The sequence below is a fragment of the Eublepharis macularius genome, chromosome 10 (assembly GCF_028583425.1).
Source record: "Eublepharis macularius isolate TG4126 chromosome 10, MPM_Emac_v1.0, whole genome shotgun sequence".
In the NCBI taxonomy this organism is placed as follows: domain Eukaryota; kingdom Metazoa; phylum Chordata; class Lepidosauria; order Squamata; family Eublepharidae; genus Eublepharis; species Eublepharis macularius.
In genome coordinates this window covers 64,083,113-64,099,167 of record NC_072799.1, presented here as the reverse complement: position 1 = coordinate 64,099,167, position 16,055 = coordinate 64,083,113, and the positions used below count along the sequence as shown (strand labels likewise).

Below are 16,055 nucleotides of genomic sequence, written 5' to 3'. Positions count from 1 at the left end.
GGCAGATTACGTAGTGTAAGACAATATGATCGACGATTGGCACGTTCAATAAAGAACACAACAGGGCATGCGTTGCAGAAATTTGAAAAAGAAGCATACAATTGGAAACATTGCTGATACAAAACGTAAGTAATTTGACATGATATATTAAGCGACATGGAAACTACCCAGTAGGAGCATATCGGGTACATGTTCCAAATGCCCTCCTCTGTGCCATTTCAGTCTCGTCGCTTCTATTTTACTAAGAAACGAAAGTGGAAGAAGAATAGGGCTGCGGGAGGAGGCTCAGGGATTCCGTTCATGGCCCGGTATGCTGAGTTCCCATGCACGTATATTGCGGAGGGAAGGGGCCTGGAACTGGGCCTGCTGGAATTCCTCTGTGAGCAGGCTCTGTATTGGGTTGTTTCTCTTTTCATGACACTATTTTTTAAAAAAAAATCCTTACAAATAATAGCAATGCTTATAAAAACCTGCCCTCATTAAAAGCAATCTGAAATTGCCAGCTGTTTCGATGCGATGGCTCTGTTTATCAAAAGGCAACATACAGAATTCCATGACTTGGTGTATGGAATGCACAGAAAATAACATATAGAATTCCATGGCATGGTGTGACCAGGAGCGTTGGAGTATTTATGGCAGGGACAGTGTGGCTGGCCAGAGCAGGCTGGGGAGAGATTGTCATTCCACAGTGGTGCGGTTTGTGGTTAAGGGCCACACAGGAGACCATCCAGGTGCAGCAACTTTCCTAACATGGTGACAAAATAGCATAGGCCTCCACCAGGGGGAGCAGTTGCACCACTCTCCATCCTCGTCCTAACCCAGATTATGTCCGTTTTCACATGGCCAGGCGCTGGGATGATCATGCAAAACTCACGCCATAAAAGCATCTTCCTAACGCAATTTCTCAGCACGATCCCATTTAATGGCCCTTTTTCTGACGTCATCTGCATTAAAGTGGATCGTGCCAGGAGATCGTGCTAGGAAGGTGCTTCATGCTGTGAGTTTGCGCAATCTCCCGGGGTGCATGTGAAAACGGCCTATGCCTTCTGAACCCTTTTAAGTCCTATCATCACTCCCCCCCCTTCCTGGCCAGGCACTGTATGCCTTGTCTCCACTGTGTCCAGCTGTGGGGTTTAGATGCGACACTTGGTGGAACTCGCAGTGCCTAGCATCCTTCCCCTAGCCTGCTAGTGCAGGGCCACGTGTGTCAAACAGGCTTCCCTATGTGCTGCCTCCCCGTGCTTTCCCCTTTCCCAAATCATCAGCAGCTTCTGCTCTGAGTCTGCCGAGCACATGTCCGCTGACTTGGGCCCTGGAGGAACCTGCCCTCCTGCCAACTGGGCTGGCGGAAGTCCACCACACTGCTTAGAGAAATTAAGAGCAAGGTGTTCGGAAGAATCGCGGTGCCTTTCTGACAATTTTCAGTACACCGTAAATGCATTACAATTTATACATGCTTCATCCTACACACTTTCATATCCTTCAAAAAGAGAACTCTTCATATGTATGTAGCTGCTACTGAAGTATCTCCAGCCCTGAAGCTATTTGCTCGCACTCTTCATGACTCCAAGAAAAAGAGCTCTAGCCCCGTTGCTGGTGAATTAATTTGGTGCCTCTTTGCTTCAAGGGCTGCAGTGTTGAGAAACATCATATGTTAAATAGAGAGTTATATATGCATTAGGTGAATAGGAAAGAGGATTCTGCATAGTTCTGGATATGTTATTTTCCCATCCTTGCTTCATGTTATACACCTAAATTCCTTTTCACTTACTTCCCTCCTCAACTGTAGTCTTGGTTAAAAATGTATTCCTTGAAAAAAATACACACAATTTATTTTTGTCTATTCTGGGTGCAATAGGTCTGGGAAGGAATAATTAATACAGATCCGCACAGAATGCCGGGAACTGGAGAGGAAATGTTCTACATGTACTATGGAAGGAAGATGGTTTCTGTAGCAGTTGGATACTGTCCAGTGCCTAATGGTTAGAGTCAGACGTTGTAAGCCGTCCTAGCACATCCTTTTGCGCTCTTCAAGAAGCCACTCCTGACGGCCCAACTCAGCTCATGTATTTTCAGCTGATGACAACATGACTGGTAGCACAACTCTACACAGACGGCACCGTCTTAGCCATGTACTGCCCCCTATTCAACTGCAATGCAGCAGGCATGTCTCCCTTGTACAGGCTGCAGAGCTCATTCTTCAGAGTATCAACTATAAAAATTCGTTGAGAAATGCAAACTTCTTGACAAGTTTTGAACCGTTTCCTTGTTAAACCTCACAATTTGTGTAAGCGTTTTGGAGATCTCAGGAACAAATGCCGTACTTGCTCAGTAAAATGCCAGGCTGTATTTTGCCATTGAGACTGACAGATCAGTAGGCCGAGGCCTGATGGAGTAGCACTTCCTTTGTATGCATGACAGACCATCATTGCAAGCCTGACTCAATGTTCCTTAATGACTAGGGAACAGCAATATATTCTTGATCCATTTGGCCTTTCTAATGATATGTTCCTGTGTGGTTATTTTATTACTTATCTGACACAGTTCAGCAGGGATTTCAGCTGGCCAGTTTAATTAAGAATGCCATTTTGTGCGCCCTTACTTGGGGGTAAGTTCCACGGAACTCAGTGAAATTTACTTTGTAGTAAACAGGCACAGAATTAGGCCCTAACCCCATTGTTTGGGGGGATAATTGAGTGGGAAACATTCCACTCATCAGCAAGCAGTACTTGATGAAATAAAGGTAATACAGCTTCAAACGCTTATCAGGTATGGGGAATATTAAGCATAACCTGCTCAGTGCCGTTAACCGAGATTCGGAACTACAGTCATTCAGATCTACTCCCTGAAGTGGGAGCAATGGTACAATTCGCCTGCCTAAAACTCTGGTGCAGAACTCCGCTGACTCCTGCAGTTGCAGAGGAGAGAATTTTGGCAGGGCAGTTTCTCGTGCAGCAGGGAGAAAAGCTATACCTGCTGAAATCTGAGAGGGGATTCCTCTTCACACCATGAAATGTTATCCTTTGTATCGGAACACCCAAATCAATTCACTGGTAAACACAAGCATTGTACTAAAATATCCTCCATGCGCTGCTCAGATTGACACTGCAGTCAATTTGACATTTTCTTTCCTTGGCCGGGAATTGTTCTATCAATACTCTTCCCCAGAGTTCCTGCATCTCTATCTGTTTAGTAGTCCTCTGGACCAGTTATGATTATGACTGATAATTATTCATGGCCTTCATCAGGCGATTTATTACGGCAAGCTGGCCCCGGGCTCAGAGCCACTACAGCAGCTTCAAAGCAAAGTGTTTTTGTGGTTGTTGGGGGTTTTCCGGGCTGTATTGCCGTGGTCTTGGCATTGTAGTTCCTGACGTTTCGCCAGCAGCTGTGGCTGGCATCTTCAGAGGTGTCGCACCAAAAGACAGAGATCTCTCAGTGTCACAGCCACAGCTGCTTATGCCAGCCACAGCTGCTGGCGAAACGGGACACTGAGAGATCTCTGTCTTTTGGTGCGACACCTCTGAAGATGCCAGCCACAGCTGCTGGCGAAACGTCAGGAACTACAATGCCAAGACCACGGCAATACAGCCCGGAAAACCCCCAACAACCATCGTTCTCCGGCCGTGAAAGCCTTCGACAATACAAAGTGTTTTTGTGTTCGTTTTTTTAAAAAAATCAGTTTTATAGCCCTGAAGTCAGAGCCTGCAATACCGACGCTTCTGTTGCATGTATCAGAGTCAAGGTTTCAAACCTGTATTTCAGGCAGCACCTAAAATTACTGCTGTATTAACCTTAATAAATCTTTTCAATTCTGTTCACAACGTCAGTTCATTGGGTATTGTAAGCTGATTATGATCCCTACGGGAAGCAAGGTGGCCAATAAATATGCTTTTAAAAATCAGTACAATCAAAAACCAAGCAATGAGGTTGAAAAATGTATATGAGGGAAGAAAAAACATAGTAAAAGAGTTTATAGATGACCAATTAAATGTTTAACTGTAAGAGATGCTTGCCACTTGGCATCCGTTTAGTGCTTTAGAGAGCTCAAAGTAATTCACATACATCATCGTATAATTCTTACAACAACCCTATAAGGTGGGCTAATTATTAGATTTCTGGAGGTGCTGCTGGATACTTCTAAATTAGTGAGTGGAGAGGACAGACAGGGCAATTGGGGCAAAAGGGAGCACCGGCCAAGCCCTTTCTCCCACTTGAGAAATATGGAGCAAAAATGCTGTTAAATAAATAAATGATTTTAAAAAGCTATTTTTTCTCTCCAGATGGGGCTCCACGACTGGAAGTAATCCCTGTGAAAAGAAAAGCAGCTTAAGAAGCGGGTGGTGTCGGAAAACTGCAGCGTGGGGGCAGGCTCCACATTCCTTTCCCTCCCTCAGCCCAAGCTTTAAATCGCCTCCAGCCCTGCTTTCCAGGGAATCAGCAGGCGTCAGTTTGGCATTTCTTGTCACACCTTTATTATCCCAGTATTGCAGACAGGAGCTGAGGCTGAAGGTGAATGGCTTATTTAAGGCCACCTAGCGAGTAGATGGCAGAGGTGAAACTCACACCAAGAATAGCCTGCTGGGATCCTAGCTCTTTCTCTCTTCTCTCTCATTGCCTCTAAGCTAGTAAACATTTTCTTAAACGAGAGAGGGGGAGCCAAACTGTCTCCATGTGAGCATGGGCAAAAAAAAAACCTCCCAGACCCTGACCCGTTCCTTCCCGGATTAACTGATGTTACCATTACCAAGTTCTCCCCTAATGACTGTTTTACATAACCGCATGCCCCTCGAATGGCAGGGCAGTGATGCCTTTTGGCCACCAGGTGGCACTCACTTGCAAATCACCACCGTGCCACATAACCCCGATCGCGAAAGCATTTGGGACCGGGCTCCCACTCCTGCCAGCCTAGCCCAGCGCCGTCTCTTCGTCTCCCGCAGTTGCAATACTTAATTGCATTTTTTTTTGGCAGAATTACTAGGCAACCCACCTCCAGATGTGCAGGCTAAAGGTGATGTGCGCGCGCGCCAGGATCTTCATATTCTGCACAGCACATCATGTGATATTGGATAAGGTGGAGTTCAGCTTTAAGGGGGCCGTCTCTCTGCCAGTCTCCTAGATCTGTGGTGGGCAAATGCCAACGGGTCTACCCTCATTTGCCTCGTTCCCCTTCAGCGACCTGCCCTTCCGCTTCAGCCTTTACTATGACTTCAGAAACTGGATGCAAGCAATATCCAGGTGAGACTCTGTTACGGTTTGGGTTTTTTAATGTTCTTGTGCTTTATATAATGTTTAAAAGACATCTGCAGGTGTCTTTGAGCCCGTCGTCTGCATGGCAGCGGCTGGCAGATTGCTCGCAAAGTGCCTGCCCCGAAAGCTGGCACGTGTTGCACCGCGTTTCGTGAGTCCGGGCAGGATAAGCTGCGGAAAGAGTTTTCTGGCGGATTTTGGCCAGCCGCGGTCGCTGCCGCTTCACACCTTTGAGCAGCAACAAACTTCGGAACAAGCCCTTAGAGAAGTCGGGGGTGGGGGGAAGGAGCTCGGGGTGATCCAAAGGGAGCGGCTGGTGAGCGCCGAACATTTCTGCCCCGCTCTGAGCTCCGGGAACCGACAGGGGCCGCGCAGTTCCTCCGCGGGGACCCCCCACAAACTCTCCGGGAGGCCGAGGGGCAGGAGCATCGGTGTCGCCCCGAAAGCCGTCGGGTGCCTCGCCGATTTCATCCGCCCGGCTGCTTCGCCCAGCTCGGAGGAATGTAAACCGTGCGGAAGAGGCTGGTGCGAAGAGAAAAGGAGCGGGGGTCGCGCTCAAGCCCCCGACAGCGATCAGCTCTGGTCGGGGGAAGGGGGCCAGTTGGAAGCTGTGGGGTAAGGTAAAGTCTACTCAGGAGCAAGACCAATTTTAGGGGCTTCCTCCCAGGAAAGTGTCCCTAGGATTGCAGGCGTAACCCCCTAGAAGGACGCTCGCAAGGCCCGACGAGAGTCTAGCTCAGTTTGCCGCCCGCGCTTTCTGCAGGGAGGAGGCGGCGGCCCAGCAACGGCTCCCTCCCGCTGAACCTTGATCCACAGGCCGCCCAACTCCTTGGGCTGGCGGGATCGCCCCGTAGTTAATGTGTATCGGTGAGCAGCTCCGTCCCGGGGTTGTGGACTGGCGGCGTGCGCCTGTTGGCGAAGGTCTGCTTCGGGAAAGAAATGCCCCACGAGGCGGCTGGAAGAGAAATTGCGACGTTGCGTCTAATGCATGCAACTTGGATGGGCAAGGGGGGAGCTGCGGTGCAGTTTCGCGGCGGAGGCGGGCCAGATCCTTCCCAACTGGGCGTCTCCTTGGCCGCTGTAGGCACGGGCGAAGAGCGCTTATGGTACGCAGAGACTGGGGGACGGAGTAGGTGGGAGAGCAGACGGGGCGATGTGAACCGAGGTCCGTAAACGGAGCCCCTCCTGTTTCACTCGCTTTATATTTCCCAGCCTGGATTCCGTCTCTTTGCAGCCTGCGGAAATCCTTTCACCAAATAAGTCGGGTCAGCGTTTTAGGCTCCTAACAGCCCTGCAGGGTGGGCTAGGCTGAGAGTGGCTGATAGGCTATGGCTGTTTACTCGGGAGGAAGTCCCACTTTATTCAGTGGGCTTACGTCCAGGTAAATGTGCCTAGGATGTCAGCTTGAGATTCTCACTTCCCGTCTCAATGACCTACACTGCTGGGTAAGTGCCTTCCTCTGCTGCAGATGCTTATCAGATCTCAGCCTTAATATACATGACCTTAATGTGAAAGAGAAGTCCTACTGTGAAACGAGGAACGAGAGGAAAGCCGGAGAGCCCCTGCTCCGAAGCTTGTGGAGGGGCTGCTTGCAAGGGAGGGAATCTCTCTTCGCAGCCCTATCCTATTGTGTTTGCTCAGAAGTAAGGGAGCGCAGAAGAGCTGATGTAGAACTAGAGCCTCGGCCACCCTTGAAGGCATGTTGGTTTGACAGGTTTAGGACTCACTCAGGCCTTTGCGCCCTTTACAGACACCCCCCCCCCCCGAGTTTGGAGCTGGGCTGGCAGCCCTGACCTTCCAGGGCTGCTGCTTGAAAAAAGGCAGCTGTTGCCAGTGGCGAGGGGCAAGATTCCCCTGCAGGAAGAGCGCTGTTGCACCACGGCATCGCCTGGGCATTTGGGCCAAGCTGGAGAACCTTCCAGGGCGAGGGTCAATCCACAGATGGGCAACAACATGGGATGGGAACACAATCGTGTCTGCAACATAGACAGAAGGGTTCCCTTGCTCTCTCCTTGAAGAGGATTGCAGCCTAACCGTCCCGTTCTAAGCAAGTCTAGGCAGAATCTTGTTGAAGCTTCTTCACTGAGGCTTGCTTCCAGGGAAGTGTTTTTAGAATTGCACTGTCAATCCCTGGGAAATGAGCCGCTGTGGAGCTTGGACATCCTTTCCCCAAGAAACCCTTAACTCCTGAGCCTTAGAGCAGGGGACAGATTAAAAAAAAACATTTCTCACATGCTCAGAGGCCCTCTATTTTTTGCGGGTCAAAAAACAGCTGGGTGGGCTGATCTCTGGGTCAGGGCATCCTGTATGAGGAACGTTTTCTATTACACAAACTGGGGAGGAGGATCCTAACTGATGACCTTTGTATTCCTTTCAAAATAAACCGCATTCTCCCCCCCCCCCCAGTTGCAGCTTTCATGCTGGGCTCAGACAGCAAGAAATACTAGAAGTGATCTTGGCTTTTTGTTCGAGTGCAGAGTGTGCAGCAGAGCTCAGAGACACCCCCCGCCCCCCCGCCCCCAGCAGCTGTCCTGCTGCAAAGACCACTGGGCCTGGTTTGGGGTTTAAGAAGATTAAAGGCAAAGACTCTAGTTGAACAGGGGCATGGATGGTGCTCATACACTCACCGATAAAGAGCATTTAGTTAGAAGCAGGAAGGATTCCAGATGATGCCTGGCCACTTGCAGGTTGAAGCAAATGTGGGTCATGTTCTTGCTGAATTGTTTCGCTTTAATTCTCAGTCCTCCCCACCCACGCACCCACACAGCCTCATCATAAACTGTGTTTAGCATAAAAAGAGTTCGCTCAGTTGTGCTTTTTTGAAGTCCATGGATAAATATTGATTTGCTCTCTTAAAAATCTCTTTAATTCTCCATCCTGTCCTTTTTGTGCCTCTCAGTAAGGTTGCCCTTTCTCTTGCTAGCCTTCAATTCTGACTGAGATTAAAGCAATCCGGAGACCTCATTTGTCTTTAGCCCCCTACCGTTCCATCAGGGGCCCGCAGGAATATTAACTAGGGAAGTTTGCTTGCAGGAACAACTTTGCTCCGATGTGTCTTTGCTTTGCCAAAAGAAGCCATGGCAGGAAGAGAACAGGGAGATTTAAAAAAAACAATTTAAGTAGTCAAAGGGGATTACCAGTCAGCATAAAAAGAGTTTGAAATAAATCTTAGTTGCAGTCATACCTCTATAAAGCAGTTCATTCTCTTAATACAGGACTACATAGTTACCAATGTGCATGTTGTGGAGTACACAAGGTTGGGTATGGTGTTGTGGCTTCTCCTTAATTCCTGTGTGTACAATGCCCTATTCAAATCACACACATTGGCATATATGGGAAACGAGCTCCCTCCTCCCCACTCCATGCACACCATTTTCCTGACTTGAAATGGTTTGGGGGTGGTCGTGTTATTCGGCCCATCTGGAAGGTCCCTGCTCCATGCCCGCTACAATCCCAGTTCACATCAGGGAGTGCACCTGTAGGAACTGAAGAGAACCCTCAACCCACGTCTTACTGTAACAAAGTGTTGGGACCCCAGACCCAACGGGTGTGTACTCTGTAACATATGCATTAACATACAGAGCCCACCGGCCAAGAATTGCGTTGAATCGGTTAATTTTTGCAAACCTAGGCAGTGCCTTCACCCTCCAGAGATTCAACATTTCCCTTGCAGGCCAGCGTTCAAAGATGAAGGATTTTTTAAATTTAAACTTGGTGGGTCCAAAGTTGTCTTCTTCCAGTTACACCAAATATCAAAATGGTTAACATTTTCAATTTTGTAAATATAAGACCAAGCCCATCATGAGCTTGGCAGAAGACCCTATCTGAGAAAGCGAATGCAGAGTGCCAGTTCAAGACAACAACTGATTTTACCCCAGATATGCCACTCCTGAGCCCTTGAAGCAGAGGCAGTGATCAAGGGAAACGTGCCTCAAAGATGGCACGACATTTCTAGAGCAACTGTTGTTGCTATCTTTTCCAAAACGATGCTGCACTTTCTCTAGCAAGTCTTCTCCTTGGGAATTGAAGGAAATCACTGCCGAGATAGCTCTAGATACAGTTTGCATCCAGGTTCTTGAGTGGATCATATGAGATGGTACCATCTCACAGACATTTTCCTAATATTCCTTCTTCAGGAATACCCAACCAGCAGTAAATCCTAAATAGTTACACCATCCCAAGCCTACCAACTTCAATGGACTTAGAAGGGTGTGATTCTGCTTAAGATAGCACTAGTGGTTTCTTGGTCAGTTAGGAAAAAAAAGATGGCAGAAACCTTAAGGTCTGAATAAATAACTCCTTATCAGCAATGCAAATGTTTTCAGAGACCCAGCTTGCTATGTATGAATTCCTTTATCCTTTCTACTTGATAAAGAGTTCTGTGCCTACCCTACATCCAACAAAAATATCCAGGGGTATTTCCTGCAATCTAATTATTGTGGTATTCAAAAGACGGTTCAAGATAATTGCTGGATTTTGAAATGTTTGTGGTAATATATGGCAGGGCTCTCTTTTTATTTGATCCTATGATGAAGAAAGCCATACTTGGAAAAGAAACTATACGATCATTGTACATAATCAGAAATGACTTCCTGGTGATTTTTAATGACGAAGTAAGAAGAATGAGTAAAATCAGATGTAAAACTTGTTCCATATTAACGAATATTCCATATATTCATGGAAAAGGATTCTTATAAACAACAATAAGCAACACAATGCCCTGTTCGTTGCCCTGGAATGACCAAAAACTGATAACATGATTCTAGGTGGGCCACTGTGTTGGTTTGTAGCCACAAAATACCAAGCAACTGGTTAAAACATTCAGGCCTATCTTGTGTCCCCCAAAAGCTGAAAACCAGAAAGACTGCCCAATCCTGTGTTATGTAATTGAGTACAACTGAGATCAGTGGGGTTTACTCCCTAGTAAATGTGCACAAGATTGCAGTCCTGGTGTTTTGACATATAGGTGCTCAGGATCATTCATACCACACATAAAGCCTTCTGCGATCTGATCGCAGAATCATAAGTGGCAACTTTATCATGTTCTTTGAATTCTGGCAACATCTGAACAGATCGCTTTGTACAACAGTTGGGCAGATTTTTCTCAGTGCTCTTGTCTTTTTGTTTGGTAAGTGGCTGATTCTTCACGGACCCTCTGATTTCTTCGAGACTGTTCTAGCAAATGGATTAGCATTTCAGCAGTGAGAGGCATGGGCGCTCCCTTCCTGAGCGCACTGTGTCCTTTTTGAATGAATAACAGCACCACCCCATGCAGAGCCACCCTCTTCCAGCTCCAGTAGATTTAGAAGGGTGTAACTCTGGTCGGGTAGCACTGTCGTTTGAATTGGCTGGGGAAACGGCACTTGCATTGTTTTCTTAATATACTCAATTGATTTCCAAATTGTGCAACCAGGACTTTTGTGGATACACGAGTGTTGTTAGAACAGCGTAACAAAAATCATGTAGTTTCCTCATGCTCAACCCATGCAACTCTATGCTTCATTTGCAATGCCAGATCCAATTTGCCATGCTTAACTGTACTAAAGCTGTGATCCTGTGGACTTCCTTGGGAATACAATACATTCAATCTGAACAGAGCAGGACTTCTGAACAAACTAACCCTTACAGTCTCACCTAAGCAATCGTTCCAAAATTCTTGGACTCCGTGGGAAGGGAGTTAGCTCAGAGGCCTGTGGCCCTGATACCCCTTGCTAGCTTTGTGTACAATAGCTATAATTAAATAAAGTACAAAGAGAAAGATGTAAGCTTTTTTCTCTGGAGGTTTTCGAAAACAGAGGAGGTAGTGGGACAAGTTTAGATTTGATAGGTTAGATCTGGGTACGGGCTAGGAAGTGAGATCACATGCCCCTTGTTAGTATTTTTTTATTCCGTACTGAGAGATGTAGTGCATCCATCATACATTTGAGTCCTCAAGTAGTACTCTGTGTCACAGAAATTCTTCCATAATTGAGAATAATGTCATATTCCTGGCAGCAAATGGAAGGATAGCTCTGAAGGCGATGATTAAGAAAGTCCTCCGGGTTTAAGACCAAAAAATGCCTTCTGCCATTTCTTAATAGCCAAAGAAGTAAATGTGTGCTTTTCTTTGCCTTGCAGACTGTGCAACCTTATCAATGGTATGAACATTTCTGCGGCAGCTTTTGCTGGGAGCCTGTTGTTTGGGTAATGAGAAAAACCTGACCCCTTGCATGTGCTTCTGAGAAACCCATTGCTGTTTCAGACTATCGGTCAGCGTGGACTGCGAGCGGGAACAACCCACCATGAATAAATCACTTCTTTCCTTGACTGGAAACTATTCTGCTCAGAATGTCTCGGAAGAGACTTCCAGACTCTTGCACTTCAAGGATGGAGACTGTCACGTGCCATTGGCAATGGTCTTCACCTTGGCCCTGGCTTATGGGGCTGTTATCCTCCTTGGCGTTTCCGGAAACCTGGCTTTGATCATCATCATCTTAAAACAGAAGGAGATGCGCAATGTTACCAACATCCTTATAGTCAACCTTTCCTTTTCAGACCTCCTCATTACCATCATGTGTCTTCCCTTCACATTTGTATATACCCTAATGGACCACTGGGTTTTTGGGGAGGCCATGTGCAAGCTGAATCCTTTTGTGCAGTGCGTCTCCATCACAGTCTCTGTTTTCTCTTTGGTCCTCATTGCTATCGAGCGCCATCAGCTGATTATCAATCCCCGTGGCTGGAGACCCAACAACAGACATGCTTACGTAGGAATTGCTGCCATCTGGATCCTTGCACTGGCTTCATCTTTGCCTTTCTTTGTATATCACGTGCTAACTGACGACCCTTTCAAAAACATAACCATAGAGGAATACAAAGGCAAATACGTGTGCTTGGATTCATTTCCGTCAGAGACAATCAGGCTATCCTATACCACAGTTCTCTTGATCATACAGTACCTGGGACCTCTTTGTTTTATATTTATTTGCTACTTAAAGGTAAGCGAGAATTTCTTTGTGATTTGTCTTCTCTCTCTGATTTCTTATTTTTTTTTCTTTCCAAAGAAAATATCTGTAGGTTACACAGTGGTTCAATTTCTTTGTTTCCCCACAGATATACATACGCCTAAAAAGAAGGAGCAACATGATGGACAAGATGAGAGACAATAAATACCGATCCACTGAAACTAAAAGGATCAACATCATGCTCATGTCTATCGTGGTGGCATTTGCAGTCTGCTGGCTGCCTCTGACCATCTTTAATACAGTCTTTGACTGGAATCATGAAATTCTACCGGGTGCAACTTGCATCCACAACTTGTTGTTTTTAATCTGCCACCTCACAGCAATGATTTCGACCTGTGTGAACCCCATTTTTTATGGGTTCCTCAACAAAAACTTCCAAAGGGACTTGCAGGTGTTATTTCGCTTCTGCGATTTTAATGTAAGGGATGATGATTATGAGACGATAGCCATGTCCACGATGCACACAGACATTTCCAAAACCTCACTGAAGCAATCCAGTCCCATCACCTTTAAAAAAATAAGTGACAATGATGATGAAAAAATATAATTAAACCACCCAAACCTCTGTCATCGGTGACTGAGTTCAAAGGACAAGCACAATTGCATAAAGAAATGGATATTTCTCTCTCCTTCCTCCCCTTTGAGGAACTATAAAATGTCACTGTTACATATTTGCTGGGTGTGTGTGTGTTGCTGCTTGTAAAAAGCAGAATAATTCTAACTAATTTGTAATATAAGGAATGTTGGCCCTTTTTCTGCTTGAAGTCTCCATCAAGTGCTTTTCAGCCTGTTGCCCTGCACTTTGATACATTTCTACACTTAGATTTATTCTGTATTTATTTAAAAGGGCATTTTGTCTTTTGGGAATGTTTAAATCCGCCCAGGAAAAAAAGAACTCCTAATGCTTCACTAAAGCCTGCAACATAAAGTCTCTTCTCGTACAGAGTTAGGTCTTTGTGAACTGGCCAGCTGTTTTTGTGTTGGAAAAGCCCTATACGCCAGGAGCAACAGATTGTCTAGAAAGCATTACTCAGAAGCCTACAGATTAAAACAAATGGCTATGTACATTTCATTATTTAAAGGTATAAATAATATAAGATATTAGAACATAAGGGTAAAAATAAATGACAAATTCTGGACACAATCCAGCCAAATTTCAGCACTAAAGCTGTAAGCCTAGGCACACTTATAAGGGGATAAAATTGCTCTAAATTTAGTGCAACTGATTTCTGAAATAAGCATGGTTAGGATCACACTGCATGTTACGGGGATTTTAGTGAGATTGTTACACGTATGGGTAATATCTCCCATTTAATTAAAAGGGAGCTGCAGCGTGATCTTAAACAGAGTCGCATCCTTCTAAGCCAGTTCACTCCAATGGACTTAGAAGGGTGTAGCTTTGCTTAGGATTGCATTGTTAGTGTGTCGCTTTGTCTGGATCGTACACTTTGAAACTAGTTATATTACAGCAACTCTGCCGACAGAATTATCCATAAATGCGTCTGATAGACTTTTATGACAGAAATCATGCGCAGCTCAATTACAGTGATCATATCATGGCACTAAAGTTGAATGAACCCAAGGCCAAAGTGTGGCAAATTATTAACTAAACCTTATCAGAGTCCTAATTTTTGAAGTCCAACATTTGATCCAGTCAGAACAGACTGGGAAGTCAAAATGGCTCCAGAGCCTGCATCAAATGATGGATTCAACACGTGACGTTTCTGCATCATGTGATGTATCACTTTCAGTCCAGTTTTGGAATCTGGTAGTGGCAGATTAAAGAGGCGAGGAGGTGGCAGCAACCCCTGAACCCTTCTCTTGGCTGCCACTTCTTCATGGCTGAGGAAACTGCTGCCTTCTTGCCAGCCATTGTCCCTTTATGTAAGAGTTATGGTAGCTGCTCTGCTTGTCTCAGACCACCCTCATGAGGAGGCATGTTCATTGTAAAAACAGGTGTGAGCACATCAGCTGCTCCCTACCCTCCTCTTCCTCAGACTTGGTTCTCTTCTTCAGACCCAACTAGTGGTGATTAAACACTCTTCCTCAACTCTACAACATGGCCTCCTCCCTATCACAGCCAGCCAGAGCCATGCTGAGGCCCCGGGGCCCTGTCGCGCATGAACTGGCCTTGGCTGGCCAGAACAGCAACACACCAGAGGTTCCTGAGGATCTGATGTTCATTCACTAATTCACTAGCATAACTACATTCTCAGGCCATGGAGTGCACACACGTTTCATGGTATAACCCTAGTGCAATAAAGTAGCCTATCATATAGCTCTTAGTACATGCATTAATTCTTTTAATTGGAGCCTAATTAAATTGTTTATGGCTCCTTATTATCCAGCAACACAGAGGCCCCATTGTGCACCCAGGAAATTGTTCCAGCATTTTTTGTGAGGGGGGCTGTCCCTTTCATACAAAATTTGGGGATGCTCTGTGCATGCAATAGGAATGCTTACATGGAGCATTTCCTAAAACCTGAAATGAACGTGGCACCCTCTTCTCACATAATACTCACTGAACGTTTGGGATTCTGCAGAGCTTTGGCTTGCAGTATAGAAGTCAACTGTACAGTTTTGTATATAACAGTCTTGTATCTATTATATTAAAAGGTTTTCCAGTATTTGGTATCTCAGATTACAAAACTATATCCTGTAGCGACATTAATTTGCTGAAGCAAACAGAGGTTCTGCTTCTGTACAATGTTAGGTATCATATCAGTGCCATAAAGAAAAGCTTCCATATAATTTAGTGCTGGCAATTAGGACCCACTGGACAGTACTGAGGCTTGTTGACACTAATATCCTTTGTTTTCATTAACCGTGTGGTCTCAAAGATGTTTAGCCAGCCTTCATATCGGTAATACATTTTATATACTGTAGATTTGCCAAGAACAAATGCCACTCAGATGGAAATGTTTAGTATTTTCCCAGGATTTTGAAAACTAAATTGTGCCTTGTGATTATTTTAAATCATGTGATACACTGTGTGTGATAATAGTGTGCCCATTATACTAATGCCAATTGAGGTATCGCTTTATTTTTGGCATCTTTTCTTACATATTTCCAAAGGCATCAAAACAATTACTGTACATAAAATGTATACAGCTGTGCATGTTGGTTCAACCCTACTTGTTTAAAACTTTCTTTCTGCTTTGTAGCAACCTAATAATTGTTAAGAACAGGGACTCGTATATATTTGCTCTCAACTCTTCATCCTGCCCAGTGCACCAAAGGCATTCACTTTGAACAACGTCGATTCTTGCAGCTTCACTCACTCAGTTCTGGAGTCCAAACAGCAGTCTGGGCACGAGCCAGTCAAATATGAAGCCCACCCTCAGCCGTTATATTCAGGAGTGAGACCCACCAATTCTAACAGGGCTCACTTTCAAGCAAGCGTGCAAAGTACGACAGCCTCAAAATCATTTTCGTTTCTTATTTCACAATGCACTCCTAAACAGATTGCCACCCTTCTAAACCCACTGGATGTAATTCTGCTAAGGACTGGATTGTTAATTTTTCCCATTGTGATCAAAGAACATGCTTGCCTTGATCTATTTTCAAATCAAGCATGCCAATCAATAGACAGTGTGGGCTAAATTCTGTGAAAAGACTTGCAGTAGCACCATTTTGCACTGTTATGCTGCTTTGAAACAGTTGCTATATTACTAATAAATTATGCACACTTATTGTAGGGAAAGCACACAACTATTACAATCCTCCCCCCCCCCCCCCGCTCTTGTCTGATGTAGAACTATTATAGAGGGTGCGCCCATTTTATTGTCACTGAGAATTACA

General features: G+C 45.4%; 1 protein-coding gene across 1 annotated transcript; it reads left to right on the top strand.

The window, feature by feature from the left end:
• The first annotated feature begins 5,107 nt into the window (after positions 1-5,107).
• NPY1R (neuropeptide Y receptor Y1) lies at positions 5,108-15,842 on the top strand. The gene is made up of 3 exons (XM_054989560.1): positions 5,108-5,238; positions 11,368-12,227; positions 12,343-15,842. Exons 2-3 carry the CDS (start codon positions 11,532-11,534, stop codon positions 12,799-12,801), a joined length of 1,155 nt encoding a protein of 384 aa, XP_054845535.1. The 5' UTR covers positions 5,108-5,238; positions 11,368-11,531; the 3' UTR covers positions 12,802-15,842.
• The last annotated feature ends 213 nt before the right edge of the window (positions 15,843-16,055 follow it).